The sequence below is a fragment of the Misgurnus anguillicaudatus genome, chromosome 5, assembly GCF_027580225.2.
Source record: "Misgurnus anguillicaudatus chromosome 5, ASM2758022v2, whole genome shotgun sequence".
Classification (NCBI taxonomy): domain Eukaryota; kingdom Metazoa; phylum Chordata; class Actinopteri; order Cypriniformes; family Cobitidae; genus Misgurnus; species Misgurnus anguillicaudatus.
Window position 1 is genome coordinate 21840533 of NC_073341.2, and position 24563 is coordinate 21865095.

The window sequence follows — 24563 nt, forward strand, 5'->3', positions numbered from 1 at the left end:
TACTGTATAAGTCATTCATTTGTTTCTTCTATTAATGGAGTTAATAGACAGCATTTTCATTTCCTCGAGATGGTTTTTGTCTATCAGCATTTTCATGAATGACTCTAGGCATTCAAGGACACAATGAATAAATTAGACAAGCCAACGCTTTTAATATGCTGATTACAGACTTGCTGATCAAACAAATTTCACTGCTTGAATGGGACAGTCATTATGTTTTGATAATGAAAGAAATGTCAAATAGAAAAAGAGAGTTTATCTCCTAAAATGTTTCTCATATAAACCTAAAAGGTTTTTTAGTGATCCCTTTAATTCAGTAATTAACATATTAACCTCTTATGCAAGATATTTGCATTTTAACTTTGTACTGTATGCCAAAGCCGTTTTACAGAATGTATTTTTGAAGCGTTTAAACATTGATTGAAGTACTTTTTCATTGACAGCTTCCTGCTGACATTAGCTTGGAGTGGCTGGTTTGAAATCAAATGACACATGCCGTGCCATCAGTCCTTCAAACACCTCTTTGTTTCTAAATGAGGGATTTTCTCCGCTTTAAAAGTCATCCAGGCTTCTACTTTAGATGTTAGCTTCTTAATGATAGCCTTGCGGGGGCATATGTCACCTTTTTAAAGAAACTTTGCTATAAGCTAAATCATTGCTAGTGTGCTTCTAAGAACCACAGGTAGCAATTAAACTAACACAGTCAGCTAAACACAAGGACTACCTGACAACTGTTACACTCCCATTTCTTTTTAGCTAAACCCCCTTATTAATTAGCCAATGACACGAATTATGGCGCTTTTCTATTGTGTGGTATGACGCGACTCGCTTTACTTTGGCTCGGTTTGCTTTTCCACTTTTTGGAGTTTAGTGCCGCTTCAGAGTGGGTGGAATTATAGACTTATTGTAACAGTTGCGGCGTCTCTACCACCGTGACATCATTGTTAACACGATACAAACAAAGGCTCAACACTGGAGCAGCAGAGCATATAGATGGAATGGTTTTCTTGATTCTCTCCATGTGGATTTGTTTCACCTTTCAAAAGCAGTTTCAGAACTTGTACAACAAACATTGTCACGTTTTAGAATCAGTCTGGCTTGCTTGAACCTCGGCCGAGGTGATAGTAAAAAAGTATCAGTAGTAGATACTTTACACAATGGAAAAAAAAACAAAAGTGAGCTTTTTCGAGCCGTACCTTGCCGTACTATCTAATAGAAAAGCGTCCTTGGTTTTCCTCAAATTAGTTTATTAACATAGTTGACTATCCATTAAACATTTTCAAAGGACAAGTTCGGTATTTTACACTTAAAGCCCTGTTTTCAGATTGTTTATGATGAAATAGAACGGTTTTGACTGAAATTTGGACACTTTTGAACACATTTTCAGGTGTTTGTTGTATTACCCCCCACCTCTATAATGGCTGCATAGGTGCACTGGAACAGTCCTTGATAAAATGCATTGAACTTTCGTTTACAAAGACGTGAAACTCACCGAGTGGTCAGCGGTGTTCACTGATATGCTCACACAAAAATCACTGCAAAAGACGCTTTCCAACAGGTTTTATTGTAGTTTTGTCGAACTCCATTAACTTGTATTAGATGTGCTGTGAGGTACGGTATTACTCCGCGCCAGGACTTTGTTTGTATTCTTGCAATTGGCAAAGGCGGATTATCGCCACCAACTGGGCTGGAGTGTCTATTATTCAAGCTCTCAACAGAAGAATGTACGGGTGTGAGGCATTTGGAAAAGCAGGTCCACAAGTTTACAACGAATGCTAAAACACCTGTTGGAAAGCATCTTTTGCAGTGATTTTTGTGTGAGCATATCAGTGAACACCTCTGACCACTCGGTGAGTTTCACGTCTTTGTAAACAAAAGTTTAATGCATTTTAGGAAGGATTGTTCCAGTGCACCTATCCAGCCATTGTAGAGGTAGTGGGTGATATAACAGAAACCGAAAATTCTCGGGCCAGCATCAAATGTCCAAATTTCAGTCTAAATCGTTCTATTTCATCATAAACAATCTGAAAACAGGGCTTTAAATGTAAAATACTGAACTTGTCCTTTAACTGGACTGTACTACTTAGACCCCTGTTTTATTCTGTTGGTAATTTTGGTAAATCCAAATGTAGTTTTACAGTTTTTATAAGAAATGAATATTACACTTTAAAAATGGCTGGGTTATTTTTGACCCATATTGGGTAAATGTTGGACAGAACACACCACTGGGTTAAAATTGACCCAATGCTGGGTTGTTTTAACCCAACTCTTGGGTTATTATATACTCCATGGTTGCATAACAGCAACCCAACATTAGGTAATTTTAACCCAGCATGTGTTCTGTCCAATATTTACCCATTATGGGGCAAAAAATAACCCAGTAATTTTAAGAGTGTATACAACTTAATTTAGTTTTGTTTTTAATAATTAAACCTGGCTTTCGCCATGAACATAGCCATAGAAGCTGGCATATCATTGAAACATAAAGAAAAAAATGCTACATATTCAGATATTTGTCTTCTTGTAGCTTAGTAGAGCAGTTGGCTAGCAACACAAGGTCATGGGATTGATCCCAAGGTAACACGCATACTGAAAAAATTAATGAAAAATGCTATTATATTATCAACCCGTGTTTGACACTGAACTGAACTGTTATGATTTAAATTAAACCATGGTTAACCTAATTTAACCTAATGGTTGGGTTTGTCCCTATTAACCTTACCATGGGTTAGAAATAAACCCATACATAACCATGAGAACTCCAAATGTTTTGGAGTGTTTAAGCACTGTAAGTCACCTTGGAAAAGGGTCTGGCATATGTGTATGCATAAATGCAAATATACAGTGGAGTTAGAAAGTTCACATTGAAGGCAAAATTAATGTAGACCCAGGAATGACGCATTAGCATATTTTAAAAACAAAAATTGTACTTTTTTTAGGTCACTAATCAACTGAGAAAATTGGTCACATTAACTGCCTTGTACAAAAGGTCAGATTTGCTTGCCTCCATTTTTCTTCAGGATCATTCTCAGATCAGGCTGGTATAATATTGATCATCTGGATGTACAGAAATTTGAGTTCATGCCCAGCTTGAGCACATGCTGTTATTAAAGCAACAGGAGGATATAATAGGATCGTCTAAAATCCATGTAAATTTTCCATTCAATATTTCATTCAACTTTGTAGTAATACAATTGGCAATGACATAGAAAAAGGAGTTATATTAGAAAATTGGTAAGCAGCTGCAAGATTCCCTTTTTTTATAATCTCAATTCCAGGATTTACCATAAGAGAGGAAGAATATAGAAGGATAAACAAGTGGTAATTTAGTGTGAAGTGATCAGCATTGTAAAAAGCGCCCATTCAGATGATGACTGTAATAATGACCTCTCAGTTAATTTCCTTGTAGTGTCATTGTGTTTATCTTTTTTTTTTTGCTAAGCATTTTCTCCATTCTAATTGAACATGGACATTAACAAGCATCGCCCCATTGTCGCTAAGAGAAGGCTAAGTGTGATTGGCTGTGGGAAATGGGACACACACTTGGGTTGTTTGTTATTTTAATTATTATAACATTTTCATTGCTATGCGACTCAACACTATTTGCTAAGAGGTGATTATTGCATGTGACCCTAAGCTACAAAACCATAAGTAGCACGGGTATATTTATAGCAATAGCCAACAACACATTTTATGAGTCAAAATGAACTATTCATAAAAATGTATTTTTTATTAGTAATATGTGTTGCTAAGGATTTTATTTGGACAACTTTGAGCACGATTATCTCAATATTTTCATTTTTATACCACATTCAAATTCCAGATGTTTAAATAGTTTTATCATGGCCAAATATTGTTCTATCCCAACAAACCATACCTCAATGGAAAGCTTATTTATTCAGCTTTATATCACTTATAAATCTCAATTTTAAAAGAAATTACCCTTATGACTAGTTCTTTGGGCCAGGGTCACATGTGAAAGCAAAGTAGTAGGTTTTCATTTTTATTATGGCATTTTCAAATCTACATCAATACATTATATATACAGTATATAATGTATAGTTTATTAGTATATTAGTTGTTGTTTGTTTATAATATATTGTGTTTTACCAGTAAACAGTTGATATAAAGCCTGATTTTATTCTCTCGCAGGCCCCAGCAATGTGGAGGACCCCGTGCAGATGCTCATGAAAGATGCAGGTACTTTCCACCCTATTCTGAAATGTATTTAAAGCTGATGTGTGTCACTTTGCATGTCAACATACTTTCCACTGTCACTAATCTTTTGGAAATAAAGTAAAAAACCTTTAAAAAGGTACCTGTGAGGTACTAATATGCACTCTTTAGGTACAAGTTTGTAATTTTCTTAATGGCGCTTTCTAAGAGTGTAGTTAAAGGGACACTCCAGCTCCCCTAGACATTTGATTTTTACTGTTTTGGAATCCATTCACCTGATCTCCGGGTCTGGCGCTACCACTTTTAACATAGCTTAGCACAATCCATTGAATCTGATTAGACCATTAGCATCGCACTAAAAAATAACCAAAGAGTTTGTAGTGATATTGTAGTGGAAATTAAGGACTTTGCTGCTGTAACATGGCTGCAGGAAGCGCATTGATATTACGTGATATTACGCACTGCTCGAAAATAGTCCCCTGCCATTGAAAGCTACTAAGGGGACTATTTTCGGCTGCTGCGTAATATCATGCCATGTTACAGCATAAAAGTCCTAGATTATTACGCCAGAATGAGAGTATATTTCTTAGCCATATCTGCCTAGAAAATCTTAACTTTTAATTTTCCGCCAGTCTTAGTACAAGATTCAACTTCTAATATTTTTCTCTAGGGGAGCTGGAAAATGAGCATATTTTCAAAAAAAGTGGAGTGTCCCTTTAATTTGTAGAGACAGTTATTAGTAGGTTTAATTCCTTGAAAAGTAAACTGTGGCTTTGTATTGATATTGGTTCCCGATTAGGCACGGCAACATTGGCTCTATCAATGACACAAATTTAGACCCAGAATATCTCTTTGCCTAACCAGTTGCCAACTAGGTGCTTTTTCATTTGGTGGGTGATTCTCACGAAAACTTGGTTTTAAAAATGTCAAGCATGAAAATATAAAAATTGCTTAAATTGACTTTTTTTCCCACCAGACATTGAAAAACAAAGTCTGGAGTAAATGGGAACATTAATTTAAAAACTTTTACTTATCATTTAACACTTTTTGTAACATAATTTAAAAAATTTGTCCTAAAAAATCTCATTACCGCAACAGTCAGAAAACATCAACACTGACATATTTTCAAAATGACATGACAAACCTGAAAGAACATAATTTGGAGATTCTGCACATGGATTTAAAATCAAAGTATTATGCTTCTATTAATTAAATTAACATTTAATAAACATCTGTTGCGGTAATGATAATCAAAATGTCGTGTAAGCAAATGATCTTACCTGGTAGCCATCTTGAAGTAACTGGCCCATGTGCTTGGTCACTCAAAATCAAACTTTATTAAAATTATGTATGTGTGCTTAAACTGTTCTCAAAAAGTGTTGCGGAGGATGAGAACATCAGGCATGGACACATCATTTTCCTAATTTTTCTTCATTATTATTATACATGAATATTCAGTAAATATTTTTTTCTATCATCTAAAGTAGTCTAGCAAAACATCAATTTATTTTTTTTCTTAATATTTTTGTGTTAATTTGATTAAATTACAACATGACGCATGTTCAAACACAGCCGGACACATTGCGGTAATGAGAATTTCAGCAGAAAATGAGATAAAATTTACAATTATAAATTCTTATGTTGAAATCACACATTGTGCAAGGTAGAACACAGTATTGTGTTAATTCTGATGCTTTTTAATGTTACTATATTACACATTTTAAAGCTAAAATCATTAGTGCCGTGGTGTTTCAATGGTTTCGTGAGAATCACCCTGGTGATGTAAGTGGTGCAGAAAGGACACAATCTGCTTTAATAACTGATCACGCCAAGCAAAAATCATCTGTTTCTTTTCAGTGTACAACGCTGTGGGATTAGCAGCATATGAATTGTTTGACAACGTGGACTTCGATCAGTGGTTTAAGAATCAACTCCTAGGAGAGCTACAAGTCAGCCACAACAGGTATATTTGATTAAACCACATCGATCTCCTCTTGAATAGCATTTAAACCTTGAAACCTTTATTCAGGAGGGCCTGAAAATGTATGTTTCAGTGAATAAAGGAGACAAAATATAAGTTTTGCTTTGTTTTAGAGATAAAACAGTAGTCGGTTGTATTGTTTTTACCGAGAAGTGATGTCACTCAGCAGGTGCATTCAAAGAAACCCTTGTGTGCTGCAATGGGGTCTAGCCCTTCTACAGATAAAAGACTATATCTTTCTTTCAGAAGTGTTTTTTTTATTCTATTACTTCTCTTTGAGCTGATATAGGCTTCAAAAAGAATGTGAGATGAACCCCTGCACCTTCCAAGTTCTTTTGCTGATATTGTTTCTGAAAGTCTACACCGGTTACATAAAGGCATGCAGCTATATATGTAATTTAATAGAGCTAAATATTTTTGTTTGCATTGTTTTATTCAACGTTAAGACTTTTGAATTGTGCAGGATAACATTGAATGGTGAACGAGCCCCTGGAAGGAGCTGATATCTTTGTCTTTTTTAACAACGGCACACAAAGATATCGAGATTTAGATAAACCTCTCAGACAGGAGCCTGGATAATCTTTACACTGTGTCTCAATGACATTCACAGCCTTCGTACAATAGCGCTATTATATCGGCTGTAGTTGATGGATTGGTTAGACAGCGTCTTCCGGGACATTACGATGAACTCACGAAAGTTGGGAAGATGTTAGACATGTACAGATAAATATCCTATAGAGAATACTGTGTAGGAATATTCATGATAGGGGGCCAAATGAGAAGATAGGAGGCTTGTCTACTGTTGTTTATCTTCCTTAGCTATGACTCAAAACTGCAAAAAATGACTTTTCATCAAGAGCAAAAAAGCATCTTAATTTAAGAGTTTTTAGATATTTCTACTAAAAACAAGACAAAAATACTAAGAAAGCAAGCAAATTTTTCTTGAATTTAGTGTTAAGGAAAAATGTTCAAGATTTTTTTGTTTACCCCATTGGCATATTTTTTGCTTGTTTTATGCACAAAATCACTTAAATTTGATATTTTTGGTCTAAAGACTTATTTTCTTGCTCATCAAGAAAAAGCATCTTAATTTAAGAATTTTTAGATATTTTTGCTGAAAACGACAAAAATTCTAAGAATTTCTTTCTTGAAAATCATTTTTGTGTACACTGCAAAAAATTATTTTCAATGGAAAAAAAATAGTATTTTTGTCTTGTTTTCAGTAAAAATATAAAAAAAATCTTGAACATTTTTCTTAAACACTAAATTCAAGAAAAATGTGCTTACCCTATTGGCAGATTTTTTTTGCTTGTTTTATGCACAAAATCACTTAAATTTGATATTTTTGGTCCAAAAACCAGACGTATTTTCCTGGGTCGCTCCGCTCATCAAGAAAAAGCATCTCAATTTAAGAATTTTTAGATAGTTCTACTAAAAACAAGACAAAAATACCAAGTAAGAAAGTCAATTTTTGCAGTGTATTCCTACATTTTAGTTTACATGACATTTGTGCATTTGGCAGATGCTTTTATTCAAAGCTGCTTACAGTGCATTATAAGGTATACATTTTTATTAGCATGTGTGTTCCCTGGGTTTGAACCCATGACCTTTTGTGGTGCTAACACATTGCTCTACCACTAAGCTATAAAGAAGCACAAATTTTAAAGGGGCCATGGTATGAAAATCTTACTTTTTCCATGTTTAAGTGCTATGATTGGGTCCCCAGTGCTTCTATTAACCTATAAAATGTGAAAAAGATCAACCCAGTAACTTAGTTTTGGTAAACCATTCTCTACAAGCACATGAAAAAATAGGTCGTTGAAATCTGGCCCTCCTTATGATATCATAAGGAGCTCTTATTATAATAATTCCGCCCCTTAATCTGCACTGTACAACCACAGCACTGCCATTTAGTGCAGAGAAAAGCACAATTGAGTTTTAATTGCAAAAAACCACCATCATTGTGATCAGTGTTTGAATTTCATCAGCTCATTTGCATTTTAAAGGACACGCCCAAAACGGCACATTTTTGCAAACACCTACAAAGTGGCAATTTTAACATTCTTTAATAAATTATTTATAATATTTATAAAACTTCACACATGTGCTCTGGGGACACCAAAGATTTATTTGACATCTTAAAGTCTTGTGCCATTGCCCCTTTAAGGCATTCTGGATAAAATTGTCTGCTAAATAAATAAATAAATGTGAGTTATAATGAAAAAAGTTTAGGATTAACTTCAAATTAAGTTTTTCCTTTTTTAAATATCACTTACTTCATTAAAGTTTTTGATATGGAATATTTTTCTGAATATATAACAATACAATTATAAAGTGTATATATATATAAAGTGTTTTGTGTTTTGCAGAGTTTAAAGGTGTTGACCATCCTGTGTTAAAAACAATGTTATCAGGATCATGACTTCACACAAAGCAATTTTTTTAAAGCGAGAGAGAGAAAGAGAGCGAGTGAGAGAGAGAGAGAGAGGAGAAACAGAGCTCTGTTGTGAAAGATCTCATTATGATCACATTTGAAACCATGACCGTCTATTTCCCCTTTATCCACTGTGTGGTTAACATCTCCTTTTTATTGAGGTCAGTTGGCACAGGCTCCTGTTAGAAAGAAAAGGGGATTTTAACCTCATCTGCATATTTCATAACTTCGACGTCATATTTACTCCTATCTCCATGTTTGTATTACCCACATTTGTCATTCCTGTTGGTTAGCACACAGTGCGCTTGAAAGTTTGTGTTTGTCTTACATGGGCAAAGACATCCGCGGGCACATCTGTGGGCTAAAGCTCGACCGTTGGTATTGATGGGGACTCTAGGTGCCTGAGCTTTACAGAGCAAGCGAATATACGCCTGCAAGTTTTTAATCAGCTGCATTTGTCACTGTCGTAACGGGACAGTATGCTTGAAGAGGGATTATCAGAGACACATGACTAACCCTGGTGCCGACATCTGCCATCTGCGCCTTGGGTTTTGGGATTTGACAAGTTTATACGCAGCAGAAAGTTCACAGTACGCATTATACCTCCATACTTTATCCCTGTTACTTTGTAAATTCCTCGACCTTGTGCGCTGTCATTTCTCAGTTGGCAGCCCTCCAGACCCTCGCATTGATTTATCACTTCATTTGACCTGCCGTGTCACTGAGTCAGGAGTCTTGAGCTTCTGTCTTGACAAACAGATTATCTGCGGGCTGATCTACTGCTTTGAGGTCAAAAGAGGAAGCTTCTCTTAGACAGGTGTGGCTAAACACTGCATCGATTGGCTTTGTACAGCCTGTTGAATTAAAGCTAAATGTACACCGTGTGTTTTTTTCTGTTTGTTTGTTTTTCACCATCGTCTGTGATTGTTACTTGATGGTATGATATGAACCCGGCAAGATTTTTGGTCGGATGTTGTTAACTGTAACCTTCACTAGGAGTTCTTGGGGGCAGGTGTCCTTTTCGTCCTTGCTAGGCCGCATCTTTTGGAACACAGAGAGAATCGGGTCAGCGCTCTGTGACCTTCGCCACATGCCAGAATCTATCGCGTTTCAAGCACAGTGCAAAAGCCACACCACAGGCGAGCTGGGAAAGCGTTGAAATATGTGACGGTCAACGTGCGATGTGCAGCAGCATGAAATGACCTTAAGCTTAAGCTTAAGCTTGGCAGTGGTGGTGCTAGTTTAGCTGTAGGAGAGTAAACCATGTCAAGTGGCAAATCGCACATTTTTACTTAGTCCACCACTTTCAAAACTAAAAAAAAGTTGTGATATTTCTGCGCATAATATGAGATTATTATAGATGAGGTTAAAGTGTTAGTTCACCCAAAAATGAAAATAATGTCACCCTCTTGTCGTTCCAAACTCGTAAGACCTCTGTTCATCTTCGGAACACAGTTTAAGATGTTTTATATTTAGTCCGAGTGCTTTCTGACCCTACATTGAAAATCTATGTACGAGATACTGTCCATGTCCAGAGAGGTAATAAAAACATCATCAAAGTAGTCCATGTGACATCAGTGTGTCAGTCAAAATTTGTTGAAGCATTGAAAATACATTTTGGTTCAAAAGTAACAAAAATTATGACTTTATTCAGCATTGCCTTCTCTTACGGGTTTGTTGTGAACCACATGCACGAGACTGCAGTGATGGTGTTGATGTACGACATTGTGGACGTTCAACGCTGCTGACATGTTATCTTGTCCGCCAAGCTTTTTTTGCACCCAAGTAAGGGATAATGTAGAGGCAGCCGGTAGTTATCGGGAAATAAGCCCCGACAGTGTGATCAGGACCCGACGCGAATGCTTCATACTTGTATGTCTCCATTTTTTTCTGTTGGCTTCGTAGCTGTCATGCTCTATTTTGTCAAGTTCAGTCTCAGTAAGCTCTCTGTGTCTTGTCGTTGTTCGTTCTTCTATCCACTGTTTAAATGTTTTGTTTTTTCCATAAATGTTAAAATGAATGTCAAACTTTTTCCATTCTTAATTGTGGTTGTCCAGTGTTTGTCACAAGATGGCGCCAAACAGTAATCTTTATTGGCGCGGAGCGATTTTACTCATAAAAGTAGTACCGGCTATGCGTTATTACTTTGGAGCGGTTATTATTTGAAAAGAACGAACCTGCAAATGTCTCAACTGACCAATCAGAATCAAGCATTCCAGAGAGCCGTGTAATAAGCTTCGTTAACAGTCTGAGGGAGACGCACTTCACAAATCTTCACAAACATGCATAGCATGTCAGCAGGGTCACTGTGCACGCGCATTCGCAACAGATGCGGAAGAGAAGACAATGCTGAATAAAGTCGTCATTTTTGTTATTTTGTATTAACCAAAATGTATTTTCGATGCTTCAACACATTCTAACTGACACACTGATGTCACATGGACTATATACTTTGTTGATGTTTTTATTACCTTTCTGGACATGGACAGTATACCGTACGTAGATTTTCAATGAAGGGTCAACAAGCTCTCGGACTAAATATAAAACATCTTAAACCCGGTTTCCAACGATGAATTAGGCTCACTGTGTTTTTCGTTCTTCGTGCACTTTGTAAGCTGGTTTAAGCTTTCAGCAGGCCAAGGCTGAAATTTCTCAATGGATATTCAGTTCGGTGCAATTTAACAAATGATGACAGTAAAAGCATGATGGGTAAATGAACGGTTGTTTCATTTTATAGCTTTGTTACTCATCAGAGGTGTTTAATTGAGGAGGTGTTGTCTCTGTCTGTCTCTCTCTCTCTCTCTTTCTCTGTCTTGCTCTCTGTCTCTCTCTCGCTCTCTGTCTTTCTCTCGCTCTCTCTCTCCCTCTCTCTGTGTGTGTCTGTGTGTGGCAATGCAGCACAACAGTTACCCATTTTTAATGACTTCGAAATTTGGATGCAGTTGAGGAAGACCCTTGAAGCAATGCTCCCACTGCTAGAAGGCAAATATTCATTAAAACAATAGTTGTCACAAAGGCACTTTTAGTTTTTTAGTACTTAGTCCTCAATATAGATTCTCCTTTACAGAGCATCAGTTCCTTGCCCTGTTTTCTTTACCCAGACATAACAGAGGATATCAGGAGCCATATGACAGCATGACTCTTTATAATCCACCCTTTGTGTGTGAATAGTGGCAGAATATTATGGCCATCATCTTTAGGGCCTATTATATTTCCTTCCGCATTGAGAGATTGAAATACTAAATGGGCAATTTTTGGAATTCCTTACAAACGTACACATGCGACAGGAGACATAACTAAATCCTAAAATTGAATTTTCAATACGAAACGGTCACAGCGACATGGTTAAATAGTTCTTTAACTCATGGCACAATGGCAAACGACCTAGCCAATTTTGTGACTTGTATATTTCAGAGTAATTTGAGTTTTGTCTAGAGAGACCGTGTTGTCAGGACCTCTTGGGAGTCTTACTTTTTAGTATATGCATTTATGTCTTAACAGATAGAATAGTGATAATGGTAATTTATTAACCGCTTTACTTATGCTATGCAGTATAATTAAATTTTTTGCAGAATTTGGCATGCCTGAATTTAAAAGTCATCTACCCACATAATTTGGAGTTAAAGGTACACTCCACTTTTTTTGAAAATAGGCTCATTTTCCAGCTCCCCTAGAGTTAAACAATTGAGTTTTACTGTTTTGAAATGGATTCATCTGATCTCCGGGTCTGGCGGTACCACTTTTAGCATAGCTTAACATAATCCATTGAATCTGATTAGGGCATTAGCATCGCGCTCATACCAAAGAGTTTCAATATTTTTCCTATTTAAAACTTGACTCTTCTGTAATTGCATCGTGTACTAAGACAGACAGAAAATTAAAAGTTGTGATTTTGTAAGCAGATATGGCTAGGAACTATTCACTCATTTCGGCGTAATAATCAAGGACTTTGCTGCCTTACCATGGTTGCAGCAGACGCAATGATATTACGCAACAGCCGAAAATAGTCCCTTGTTATTGAAAGTTACCAAGGGGACTATTTTCGGGCGCTGTGTAATATCATTGTTCCTAGCCATATTGGCCTAAGAAATCGCAACTTTTAATTTTCAGTCGGTCTTAAAACAATATAACTACAGAAGAGTCAAATTTTAAATAGGAAAAATATCGAAACTCTTTGCTCATTTTTTGAGCGCGATGTTAATGGTCTAATCAGATTCAATGGATTATGCTAAAAGTGGTACCGCCAGACCCTGAAATCGTCTGAATGGATTCCAAAATTTGATAATGCAGTTATAGCATATTATGTACATGAAAAAAAATCTGTGTAAATGTTTCATATCTAATATATAGCAATGATTTAATCATATATAAAGCTGAATTGTATTACGTTTATTAAGAAGTTATCATACTGTCAGCCGTTTTAAATTTTGCCCTGCTGCTGTAGAGGTGTTTTTAAAAGTGCTAAGACCACAACCCGCTGTTTATGTCTTGGCATTAATAGCATTTTTGGCAGATCTTTTTCTGGTTTGATATTTTTCATCCAATGAAAGGAATTGCATACATTTCTTTTGTGTTGTCCCCACAGTTTTGGGGGCTACTGTATATGATTCATTTACTTGAAAAAGAAAACTTAAAGGATTAGTCAATTTCTTAAAAATAAAATCCAGATAATTTACTCACCACTGTGGCATCCAAAATGTTTGTCTTTCTTTGTTCAGTCGAGAAGAAATTATGTTTTTTGAGGAAAACATTCCAGGATTTTTCTAATTTTAATGGACCCCAACACTTAAAATTTCAGTTTCAAAGGACTCTAAACGTTCCCAAGCGAGGCATAGGGATCTTATCTAGCAAAACGATTGTCTTTTTTGGGAAGAAAAATTGAAAATGTGCACTTTTAAACCACAACTTCTCTTCTTCCTCCAGCTGTGTGAAGAGCCAGCGCGACCTCATGTAATTGCATAATGACGTCAAAAGGTCACGTGTTACATATATGAAAAGCACATTTGCGGACCATTTTAAAACAATAAACTGACACAAAGACACCACACTTTCTCCACACATGTAAACACTGGGGCGTAGTTTCGCATACGTCCTCCGTGACCTCTTGACGTGATGACTTATTACGTGAGGTCGCACTGGCACGTCACATGACCGGAGGAGGACGAGAAGTTGTGGTTTAAAAGAGCATATTTTTATTTTTCTAAAAATGACAATCGTGTGCTAGATAAGACCCTTATGCCTCGTTTGAGATCGTTTACAGTCCTTTTAAACTGCAATTTTAAACTGCAATAAAACTGTTGAGTGTTTGGGTCCATTAAAATGAAAAAAATCCTGGAATGTTTTCCTCAAAAAACATAATTTTTTCAAGACTGAACAAAGAAAACATCAACATTTTGGATGACATGGTGGTGAGTAAATTATCTGGATTTTTGTTTTAAGAAAATGGACTAATCTTTAACCTTAAAAAAATGATACTGATAAAACTAGTTATAATGTTTAACTTAAACATTTAGAGCATTTATAGTATGTGGGTTTAATACTGTTAAATGGTCAACCTGCTCTTCTACTGTGCTTTTTTGCCTCATAACTTTATTACCACATTGCTTTTTAAACTTCTATTAAAATGTAAAAAAAAACCAGAAAATCATACTTCACAGGAACAGGAGATCTCGGTGGACACAACTTGCACTAATAAGCAAATTCTGTAGGAATGTAAATTGCCCTCAGCATTGACCTCTACCGTATATGCATGCGTATATTCTTATTTAGTCGTACACTATGAGAATAATCACTGGTTACTTGGTATCAAAGGCAAAATATTCAAATGCTTTACCTTAGATTGAACTCATTATAACCTGAAGCTCATACAGGCTAATACATTTGCTCTCTCTATGCAGTGACCTTTACAGTTAATGTACGAAGGTGCAGGGTTTATAAGGTCTTGCTGGTATTGGTCGGGATTTTGAAGTTTTTATCACCACTAGCTCTAATTGCATTGTCGCTCGCTGGCAACCAGACCAAAGCGGCTTGAACCTCTGGCGTACTGTCTTACACTTTATCAGTGCCAATGGCAGAGCCGTTTCACAAGCGATATTTTCTTCAAAAAAGGTCTTGAAATAATTCCTTGCCAGTCTCTCTGTTATTGTCTCCAATGACGTGTGAGGTCCCCGAGGCTCAGAGTCGTGACTCGCTCACTTTCGAAAATGGATCCTGCAAATCGGGTTTTTGGTTTTACGCCTCTGCTTTTGCATAAAGTTAAATATAGAGGTGAGACAAAAATAGCAATCCTGTAGCAAAACTTACAGTATACTTAAATATTTGAATTAAGTAATGTATTCATTAGCATATTTATAAAATGCACATGCAATTAATGATCCTAAATTCATGCATGTCATGTAAGAAACCCAGACTTATTATTTTTTATAATTAGGGGTTCAAGCACGAAGTGCTGAAACCCTATTGTAATTGCCAAGGTTTTTATTATTAGTTATTATTATTCTGCCGTAAAACGGAACGTGCAGACCAAACCGTAAGGCCTAGAGACTTGAAACTTGGCCAAATGGTAGGACCCAATCTGGGAAGAGGTTGATAGAGTCTCAACCCGATTGGCCCATAGGTGGCGCTATAGCGATAACAAACGCGTTGATGGTCATAACTTCCACAAATCTTATCCAAATGTCAAGTGTCTTATATCACTGGATTCCTTGCGTCAAGACGAACAAAACGTATATCTCCGATTTCATTTCCGTCATGAAATTTTTTTCGCTATTTTCGATTTTGTCGAAAAAAATAAAAATGAACTCGTCCTAGGTTTTTCGTCCGATCGGAACCGTTCCAGTGCCGTAATATTCCTTGGAGTGTGAATATCAAAAGTTATCAAAAAAAAGTTGAATATTCGACTCGCCGTCGTCAAGCCACGCCCAAACGCCCCAATGGGCGGAGCCTCTTGGACTTAAATGGCTATAACTTAGGAATGGAAGGAGGTATTGACACCAAATTTGGTACACATATACAGGGTACTATTCCGATGTCAGGTGCAAAAAATTCCGCCGCTTGACCACTAGCTGGCGCTATAACAGTACCTCAACTTTGAAGGGCTGTAACTACCGAAATATGGGACCGATCAACTTGACATTTGGCACGTGTGCTCCTGGTCTGGGGTACTATCTATGTTTAAAAGGAATTTTGCGTAACTCAAAAAACATGGCCGCCATCGGCCAATCAAGAAAAAGCAGCTATTAGACAGGGTTAACTGAGGCCGATCGAAACGAAACGCGGTGGGCCTGTTTGTCTCTTGGCCATGAAGGTCTGTGCAGAGTAAGAAAAAATTCGGCCTCCGGGGGGCGCTATCACGTTTTTTCAGGGTTTAAGTGATTGTGTATTATGCAGTGTTTCAGATATCAACAAGAACCTCATATCATTTAATAGAGGTACTTAAAATGAACAACTTTCCCTCAAGCAGCACTTGTCTCAGTCGAATCGTTAGTTAGATATTCATCATTTTCTTGTAAACCTACTTTTGCGAACTAGTCCTAGGTTTTTTGACCGATCTGAATTGATCCAGTGCTGGAATATTCTTTAGACACTGAATATCAATAACTATCAAAAAAAAGTTGAACTTTGCACTCATTGTCGCAACACCACGGTCAAAAGTACGAAGAAGCGGTGCCACAAATACTACAATGGCTATCATTTATGATAGGAATGAGATATCAACACGAAACTTGGTACACATATGTATAGACCTAGGCCGAGGTCACATGCAAAAAATTGCAGAGATTGTCAACTAGGTGGCGCTATAACCTAAGAACAAATAACGATAACTATAGAATATGTATACAACACATAAATATTTGTCTGGCCTACTTGTTATTTTGTACATAACATCTGCTTTCAGATTCTTATAATGGTCTTTTTGGATAATTACATATCTAAGAAAACATGCCAACCAACAGCCAGCCAGCATTAACCATGTACGAGTCCAGCGTAATGGTGTGCGATTACAACTAAACTGATGGGCCTGTTTGTCTTATGTTCCCAAGTGTCTGTGAGGATTTTTGGCTCATCATTCTGGAAATATTTGCAACTAGAACAACGGGAGTTACGTTAACTGTCTCCTAGATCAGTGGTTCTCAAAATTGTTCCTGAAGGCCCACTGCTCTGCATATATACAAAAGTCTTCTATTTTAAACAAATCTACTTTAATCATCAGTAGAGATTTGTATGAACTGAACTTATTCTGTCAGATGAGAGAAATATACAAAATGTGCTGAGCATTGGGTCTCGAGACACCACTGCGTTTCACTGAGTTGAAAGTACTGCTCTAGATGTTTATGTTTATATGAAAAAACAATTTGTGAATTTACTGTACTATCTGGGCAAATATCAATATGAAACATAAAATAAACTTTTGCCGTTGTATTCCTAGATTTGATGTAATGTCACATAGTGATGTGGGCACCATTTGTAACCTGTATTCGTTATTTCATTTGTAGCTGCTGTTATGTTCCTTTTGTCCATGGGTTTGCATCTGCATGAAAATTATTATTAGATTCAATGATTTGCAGTCATTTACCTCATTAAAACTAAAAGACTTGAGGTAATCAATTCAAGCATTTTGAAATGTGACATTTTCAAAATGGGCCAGACTACGTATATCTAACTAATTAACTAGTAATATAAAGCTTATGACAAAATATTAATAGTTTTATTAAGATCAGACAATATATGTCTTTCCAAGACTAGGGCTGGTTGAATAAACATACAGTAGCCATTAAGATAAAACTGTGTTTTAAGGACAAGTCTGAAGAACTAGTAGCTAATTAGGGCTATTCAGTCTTTGTCACGATGCTGCACACAATTGAGTAAGGACAGGAGAGAGTGGATCCAATATGCAGTATTTTATTCAACTTGAAAATATAAACAAAACAAAACACGAGAAACTCTGGGCAACACCGAAACATACGTGGAACACGCAACAATGAACCGTACAAGACAGGGGAAACAGAAGTGAATTTAAACAACACAATGACCAATGGGTAAACGGAAACAATGAATCACCAAGACAACAAACAAGGGGAGGAGCGTAAAAACAAAAATTAATGTTTTTTAAAAGGTTTGTTTGTAAAAAGTACCTAAATGTTTTTACATAACTAATGGCTAGTCATGCATCAATTTAACCTGTGGGAAACAACCCAATAAAGTTATAAAGCTTCAAATGTTGTCTTGGAATTCTTCAAATCCTAAACATATGAAAAAGATTGCTGTAAATATGTGGATTCTTAAAGAACAGGCCAACATTAGAAATAATAAATAATAATCATACATAAAGAGAATATATATTTGGCTATCAGTAGCTTTAGTATTCTAATCTATTTTCCATGACATAAACACGTCATGCTGTGTCTTATAAAGTTTTTAATAATTGTTTATAGAATTATTGCAATGAAAATGTAATGTTATGATACAATTGGTTATTTTAAATGTAAATTATTTACTGAAAACTTACTCTAGCACAGCACATGTGTGAACACAAATAAGTGCTTAATAGTAAATCTGACTGACATTTGCTTAATGACATCATATTTGTTATTAACTCCATTTGATATAAACAACACATCTGGATCAGTTATGTATGGACATAGCCAGTTGTTAAATATAAAAAATGTAAAGCTTTAGTACTATTTTTAGGCCTACTATAATATGACAGAGGCTGTCATCTGAAATACATGTATGTTTGCACATAATATCTATGTCATAGAATATATATGTTCTATAAGAACAATTACTTTTGTTAATAAAAAATAGTCTAAAAGATTTAAACAAGCAACCATTTAGTAAGACCTACAGAATAGATCTCTATGAATTAAAATGACTGTTTCAGATGAGAGAAACATACAAAATGTGCAGAGCATGTTTGTGTATATGTTCCTTTTGTCCATAAAGATATATACGGTTTAATAACTTGCATACCTCACTTTATTTACCTAATTAAAACAGAAAGCCTTCATGGTACTCGATTAAAGGACATGAACATGAATCTGCTAAATGAAATGATATTTGTTATTGACACAATTTAATAACACCATCCACCATTCCAGATAACGTATCTGGTTTTGTTTTATTAAACTGTTTCAGTTCTTACACTCAACAACAGTAAAGCCTATCACACAGTCATTTTGAAAAACGGCCCTGACGAACGGCCCCTAAAGCTTATGACAAAGCATACAAGTATTATTGAGATCAGGCAATATACTCAAATTCCTTATTGTGGTTTTTAGGTGCAATTTTCCGTTATGTCCACTAGATGGCTGAAGAGGATCAATCACAGGCTGACATTTGCACTCACAGAAAACACAGAAGATGATTACTCTTTAACTAAGTCTACTATTAATAGAACTCTGTACACATTTAAAGGTGCAGTGTGTAATTTTTAGAAGGATCTCTTGACGGAAATGCAAAATGATATACGAAACTATATTATCAGGGGTGTGTAAAGACCTTTCATAATGAACCAGTATGTGTTTATTACCTTAGAACGAGACCTTTTTATCTACATACACTGAGGGTCCCCTTACATAGAAGTCACCATTTTGTGCCGCCATGTTTCTACAGAAGCCCTTAACAGACACATTTTTTTACTAAGTTGTCTCCGACGATGACCTGTTTGTCTGGTGGCGGCTACCGTAGCTTCTCTATGTGTTTCAAAAGCGAGGGGTGAGCAGTGGACTAAGCCATTGGTTGCAATGCGGGACCTCACCACTAGATGCCGCTAAAATGTACACACTGCACCTTTAACTTCATGATTTTACTGTTATAATAATAAAATCACATTTAGTGAAAGACTACCACTTCAATTGTTCTGAGTTATCAATTTTAACACTCATGTCATTTTATGATAGCTGTGAAACGTGAACATAATTTTGGAGGCACTTACACGACATTTGCAGTAAGAATTATATATTTTTTGTTTTTTATAAAAAAAACTACATACCAAATGAGTGTATAACCATGTCAATATTAAAGGAATAGTCTACTCATTTTCAATATTAAAATATGTTATTACCTTAAAGTTCCACTGTGTACTTCTTTTAGTTAATTCTTAGCAAAAACCCATGTTTTCTTTCAAAAGTATGTGCTCATTCATGTGTAATTACTTCCACCCCACTAATCAAAGTATTCGCGTAAGTGTAGAATCTGCTATTTAAAATACATACCGCCGTATCGCTCTCTGGCTGAATCCATGTTGTGCCTCCATCTTTGAAATACATTCGCCGACGAGGGACATTCCTGAAAGTCAAGCTCCGCCTTTCGCGCTTTCAGACTACACGTAAACGCTGGTTGCACGGAGGTTGCATGCGTAGGCGGTATACGTCATCAAGACTGCGTAGACTGAATCCTTCGGCAGCACGCCGTGATAAACCTGCGATCTAATGCTTTGATTTGAAAGCCTGTTGAAGACATATTCTCGAGGACATTAAAACAAGTCGCCAAGGAAGCGAAACGGGGATTTTAAACAACAACGCGACAGGAAAAACATCAAGACCAAAGTCAATATTGGAGTTAGTTTTCCAAGATGGGGCCTCAATGGACACTGAAGTTGCTAAGTTATTTTATGTCTTCACCACAGGTAATTCAGCATTTTCATTTACATCTATACAGTCTATGTTGTAAACTTAAAGTTTTATATTTCCTTGGCTAACTATAGCATGGATATGCAGTTAGTGTAAACACGCATGTGGTTTTGTGTGCTGGAACAGCCACACGCCGTCTCTCCGCCCATTTATGTAATGTGAGGTACTGAGATAAATGTTTTTCATCTTTTCAGACCTCTAGCACAAACACACGGTGACAGCGCTATTTTTAGCCTTTCATTGATAAAACGCCGCTGATCTGCGCGTCGTTTGTTTCACTTTACAAGCGTGCGAAAGTTGTGCAATCTTATTTCACCAATATCAGAGAAAGCTCTTACATATACACGGACATGTAACGTTTACTTAAAACATAAGCATTGGACTCTGACATATTAGTTTCGCGTCCATTTAAACCTGTGATTACTCTAGCTCATAATTTAATGACAGGAGAGGGTCTCGTCCACAGACCATCTCATCAGTAATATGGAAAGAAGCGGTCGAAAATGGACAAAAAGAGACGGATTTAAACACCAAGTGTAAACGTAATGTCTCTCTCTCGTCCACTTGTGATCTGATCGACGAAAACACATCTAAATACCAAGTGTAACAGCCCCTGTGATATTTTTCCTCGCGTGGATGAAAAAGGAGTGTCTAAGCTACGTTTATGGTTGTTTTTTGTATGTGATTTTAAACGGACATATCATGACAATCAGACTTTTTAACATGTTTAACATAAATCTGTGTGCTTTGACGGATCACACGATTGCAAATTGTTCATTGCTTTAGCTACTGGAAGCCATGTTAACCTTGACATGACAGGGCCACCGTACTAGTTAAAACGCGTTCCGAATGGTGGGGGCTAGAGCGTATTAATCAGTTGGTTGTCATATAGATTTCTACCGCTAGATGGGAGTAGATCCTACACAGTGGGGCTTTAACTAAGAATTGTTGATACATATCTTCGATAGCATTTAGCTTAGCCCCATTCATTCAATGGTACCATTTAGAGATAAAGTTAGAAGTGACCAAACACATCTACGTTTTTCCTATTTAAGACGAGTAGTTATACGAGCAAGTTTGGTGGTACAAAATAAAACGTAGCGCTTTTCTAAGCGGATTTAAAAGAGGAACTTTTTTTTGTTGGTGTAATAGCACATTTAGGAGTACTTCGACTCGGCGCAGTAACACCCTCCCCCTCCCATTATGAGAGTGAGAAGGGGAGCGGACTTTTCAGGCGAGTCGAAGTACTCCCAAGGACTAGTTCGCGCTTACGTGCACGCACACAGATGATAGAGGGATGTATCAACAATTCTTAGTTAAGGTAATAACTAGGGCTGTCAATAGATTAAAAAAATTAATCTAGATTAATCGCATGATTTCATGAGTTAACTGCGATTAATCGCAAATTAATCGCACATTTTTATCCATTCTAAATTTACCCTAATTTAACACTTTTCAGGTTTTTAATATTCTAATCATATATACATATATAGATGCTTTATGCAAATGTATGTTAACAACAGCCTGTTTACATTTTAACAGAATCACCAGCCATTGTTTTGTATATGAATTTTCCTTTCAGAAGATTTTTCTTTCTCCATTTTTGTTTGCTGCTGCATCATTTGTGACCTGTGCTGGCAAGTTGAGTCGGAATTAGCAAATTTTTAAAAAATAGTTGTTCATATTTTGACATTCTCTATTAAAACATAGAACAATGCATGATTTGTTGAAATATAACAAAATATGACAGAACTACACGTGTTTGAAGTTGAAAGAGTCAAATTACCACAAACATTTCCACATCCATACATTATATTACCACATCAATACCTTAAAATCACTGGTAAAACTAATAGATTTAGCACACACAAAGCAAAAACATCATCAATGTATGTTCAACTTTTTTTCCTTTTGTTTGATTGACATTGAGACAGACTGCTTAAAATCTAAGTGATCTAATATAATGTTACACATCAGATAGTTTTACCCAACAGTTAACCAAACATTTACTTAAAACATAACAGATTATAGAGCCTACCTGCGTGAATTCTTATCAAAACAGATATTTGTAAAACTGTAATTTTGTGTAGATGTCTATATATCCAGGTCGCGCACTCGCGCGTCTGTGTGCACGCGCTTCAGATATCAGTCAGTCAGCGTGAGGGGATCGCTTTTGAGTCTTCTCGCTCTTAATAACTCTTTAACATTAATCAGGTACCGAACTTTATCTCTCTTAATGACTCTTTTAACATCAAGCAAGTCCCGCAGTCTATTTTCTAAGTCATGCATAAAAGCGAAACCAAAATGAATTGAGACGCATCTTTGTATTAGATTAAGCATTAGCCGGAGGACGGTAACGTTACACCTCTCAGACGTATAAATAAAGATCGTATCAGATGTCCAACGAGCATTTAAAGCATTGGATTTGGTAGACGATTTGCTTAATGTTCTTATTTCTATGAAAACCTTTTACTCATTTAGAGAGAGTCACATTTGTCTGCGTCTCTGTTCATTCAACTATGGGCTGGACCAAGGGTCAAACAGAAATTGCGTGTTGCGTTAATCTCCGTTAATAAAATTAGTGGCGTTAAAATGAATTTGCGTTAACGCGTTATTAACGCGTTAATTTTGACAGCCCTAGTAATAACATATTTTAATATTGAAAATGAGTAGACTATTCCTTTAAGTCTTGTTCTTTAACAGTCTTGTTTCTCCTTTCTCAGGGAAACGTGTGTGTGTACAAAATACAATGCAGAATATCTATATGGCCATGTCCTTAAACGTCTTGTGATTTAAATGGCTTGAACCCCGATAATCGCTGCTAGCAGCTATATTTAGGGGTTCAAGCACGAAGTGCTGAAACCCTATTGTAATTGCCAAGGTTTTTATTATTAGTTATTATTATTCTGCCGTAAAACGGAACGTGCAGACCAAACCGTAAGGCCTAGAGACTTGAAACTTGGCCAAATGGTAGGACCCAATCTGGGAAGAGGTTGATAGAGTCTCAACCCGATTGGCCCATAGGTGGCGCTATAGCGATAACAAACGCGTTGATGGTCGTAACTTCCACAAATCTTATCCAAATGTCAAGTGTCTTATATCCCTGGATTCCTTGCGTCAAGACGAACAAAACGTATATCTCCGATTTCATTTCCGTCATGAATTTTTTTTCGCTATTTTCGATTTTGTCGAAAAAAATAAAAATGAACTCGTCCTAGGTTTTTCGTCCGATCGGAACCGTTCCAGTGCCGTAATATTCCTTGGAGTGTGAATATCAAAAGTTATCAAAAAAAAGTTGAATTTTCGACTCGCCGTCGTCAAGCCACGCCCAAACGCCCCCAATGGGCGGAGCCTCTTGGACTTAAATGGCTATAACTTAGGAATGGAAGGAGGTATTGACACCAAATTTGGTACACATATACAGGGTACTATTCCGATGTCAGGTGCAAAAAATTGCGCCGCTTGACCACTAGTTGGTGCTATAACAGTACCTCAACTTTGAAGGGCTGTAACTACCGAAATATGGGACCGATCAACTTGACATTTGGCACGTGTGCTCCTGGTCTGGGGTACTATCTATGTTTAAAAGGAATTTTGCGTAACTCAAAAAACATGGCCGCCATCGGCCAATCAAGAAAAAGCAGCTATTAGACAGGGTTAACTGAGGCCGATCGAAACGAAACGCGGTGGGCCTGTTTGTCTCTTGGCCATGAAGGTCTGTGCAGAGTAAGAAAAAATTCGGCCTCCGGGGGGCGCTATCACGTTTTTTCAGCGTTTAAGTGATTGTGTATTATGCAGTGTTTCAGATATCAACAAGAACCTCATATCATTTAATAGAGGTACTTAAAATGAACAACTTTCCCTCAAGCAGCACTTGTCTCAGTCGAATCGTTAGTTAGATATTCATCATTTTCTTGTAAACCTACTTTTGCGAACTAGTCCTAGGTTTTTTGACCGATCTGAACCGATCCAGTGCTGGAATATTCTTTAGACACTGAATATCAATAACTATCAAAAAAAAGTTGAACTTTGCACTCATTGTCGCAACACCACGGTCAAAAGTACGAAGAAGCGGTGCCACAAATACTACAATGGCTATCATTTATGATAGGAATGAGATATCAACACGAACCTTGGTACACATATGTATAGACCTAGGCCGAGGTCACATGCAAAAAATTTCAGAGATTGTCCACTAGGTGGCGCTATAACCTAAGAACAAATAACGATAACTATAGCATATGTATACAACACATAAATATTTGTCTGGCCTACTTGTTATTTTGTACACAACATCTGCTTTCAGATTCTTATAATGGTCTTTTAGGATAATTACATA

The 24563-nt window shown here is 36.6% G+C and overlaps 1 protein-coding gene across 1 annotated transcript in view; it reads left to right on the forward strand.

Annotated features, from left to right (window-relative positions):
* The window catches only part of ipo11 (importin 11), a 212020-nt gene that overhangs the window by 53507 nt on the left and 133950 nt on the right, over positions 1-24563 (forward strand). Inside the window, exons 14-15 of the mRNA XM_055167292.2 lie at positions 4153-4200; positions 6034-6139. Coding sequence (XP_055023267.2) covers positions 4153-4200; positions 6034-6139 — 154 coding nt within the window. The remainder of the gene's footprint in view (positions 1-4152; positions 4201-6033; positions 6140-24563) is intronic.